We start from the raw sequence: 2,190 nt of genomic DNA, 5'->3' as shown, positions 1-2,190 counted from the left end.
CAGCCTGGGATTGCTCTTTTCCAAAGTTAAAATACCTTTAGGTTATTTTCATTATAAAAGTAGATCATACTTGTTGCAAAAACTCAAAAGTGTGCATAGCAGAAGATGAGAGCCTCCCTGGCCATCTTTCTTCCCTAGGCTAGCCTTACACATGCCTTCTGAGCAGAATAAGATGGGTCTCTTCATTCTTCTCACAGGGGGCTCTAAAGCGCTGGTTAAGAGACCTAGAGAGTCCTCCTCAAGGTTTCAGATGATACTCTGGGCTAGCCTTAAGTAAGTAATATTTAGCTCAGTTTTCAACAGACCTTCATGAAATGTCACCCGTGTGCTAGATATTACTGATCCAAGATGGAGAAAACAGCCTGTGACCTTAGGGAACTCATTCTGGTGTTGAACATCTTGTGTAAACCACGGATTGCAATGGTAATCCCTTAGTGAACACAGACAGAGTACCATTTTTAGAACTGGTTCAAAACTTTGTTTTTAGTCAGAATGACACATACATAATGAACTGATCAGAGAAGTATTCATATATTCAAGTGTAAGAGTTCTTTACTTTGTAGGTAAACCTGACTCAGGCTGACATAGATGGGGTGGCAGGGTGGGGAGCACCCTCTCCAGTAGCCCCCAGCAACATGCATTATTTCTTTTCATTCTGATTGTTAATATCTCCCTGGGTAACATGCGCAAAATGTTCCAGTGTCCTGAGTATATGCCAGGTCAGTTAGTCAGCAATTCTGCTTCAAGAATCGGTCTGTTTTCCATTACAGCAATGCTACATTTTCAAAAATGGAAGGAATTTAAAGTGTAGAAGCATTTGCTGTGCAGAGGAGGGAGACTTTAGGGCCAGCACTGGAATCCAAGCCTCCTCACACCAGGGCGATGCCTCTTCCATTGCACCCACAGCTGAGTCTTAGGGCCCCAGCTGGGGGGTCATTAATCTTGTGTGGACTTTTTACCCAGTGCTGATTTTATCGGCTGGATCGTGCTGGGCAGAGAGATTTAAAGTTGGATCCGTTGGTCACTGCACTTGATAAACAAACAGCCCAGTGGCAAGACAAAAGAATAAATTGACAATTTATCTACACCCTGAAAGGGGTCCGTTTTGAAGGGAGGGGCACCAAGCAGAGGGGTGGGAACAAAGCAGGGAGGCTTCTCAGCTAGCCAAGGAATGAAAGCTCATTCGAGCAAATAATTCATGTGAAGTTTCTTTTTCTTTTTCCAGAGCCGGGACCTGGAAGAGCCTCTGGGCTTTTCCGCTTTGGTGACAGGTGAGGTTAGGTACGTTGCCAAGTTGCTGCTGGAGATCAGATTAGGATCTAATCTCATCACAAGAGATGTAATTAATGCTACTATTTTAAGTCACTTCTCAATGGTTTAGTTCTTTTTAATAGCAATAATAGTAACTAAAATTTAGTGCTTCTAGCATGAGGTAAGTGCCCTCAAGATGGTGTCTTGGGCTGGTCTGACTCAGGCTGTACTGAATTCAGGCCCAATTTCAGAGGAAATAGCCATTCATTCATTCAAGAAATATTTGCTTGGTGCCTATGTACCAGACAGTGTTTGGGGGGGAAATGAGACACACCGGCTATTATCTCATGTCGCTAAACTGTTTTGACTTTTGACAAATCTCTTTCTCTCTGGGGTTCCATTCCTCGACCTTATTCAAAGATGCACACTCACAGGGGACCTAGACTTTTTAGATTCAAATTCCAGCTTCACTTCTTTGCTGTTATGTGACCACATGCAAGCTGAGTTGGTCTCCCTGAGCCTCAGTTTCCTCGTCTGTAAAATGGGGATCATAGAACTCGTTTCATTGGGTTGTACTGAGGGTAACATCAAAATAGCCCGACCACTGGCGCTTCGTGCTCTCGACCCGGGCCGGGCGCCGTCGTTACCCCGCGGATCCCGATTGGCGGCCGGGCCTGCACCGCGGACAGGTGCTCCGCGGGGCGTGCTCGCAGCCCCGGGCGGGAGGGGGCGTCAGGCTTTCCAAGGCCGGGGGCCGGCGCCGAGACTCCGCGGAGGCCCTCCCGGCCCGGGCTGCCCAGCGGCAGGGCGCGGAGCGCGCGGCCCCAGCGGCCCCTCGGGGCGCACCGCGCCGTCCCGGGGGAGGGGCCCCCAGCCCCCGCCCCGCGCCCGCCGAGCCCGGAAGGGGCCGGTCGCGCTTCCGTCTCCGCCGGGGAGGCC

The 2,190-nt window shown here is 49.5% G+C and overlaps 1 protein-coding gene across 1 annotated transcript in view; it reads left to right on the top strand.

Moving 5' to 3' along the window:
* Positions 1-348: 348 nt before the first annotated feature.
* The window catches only part of ELOA (elongin A), a 17,368-nt gene continuing 15,526 nt past the window's right edge, over positions 349-2,190 (top strand). The window contains exons 1-3 of the mRNA XM_046661767.1: positions 349-423; positions 1,226-1,339; positions 1,848-2,081. Of these exons, the coding sequence (XP_046517723.1) occupies positions 349-423; positions 1,226-1,339; positions 1,848-2,081 (423 nt within the window). The remainder of the gene's footprint in view (positions 424-1,225; positions 1,340-1,847; positions 2,082-2,190) is intronic.

The sequence above is a fragment of the Equus quagga genome, chromosome 5 (genome assembly GCF_021613505.1).
Source record: "Equus quagga isolate Etosha38 chromosome 5, UCLA_HA_Equagga_1.0, whole genome shotgun sequence".
Taxonomy (NCBI): Eukaryota; Metazoa; Chordata; class Mammalia; order Perissodactyla; family Equidae; genus Equus; species Equus quagga.
The sequence above is the reverse complement of the archived record's forward strand: the minus strand, read 5'-3'. Positions and strand labels throughout refer to the sequence as shown.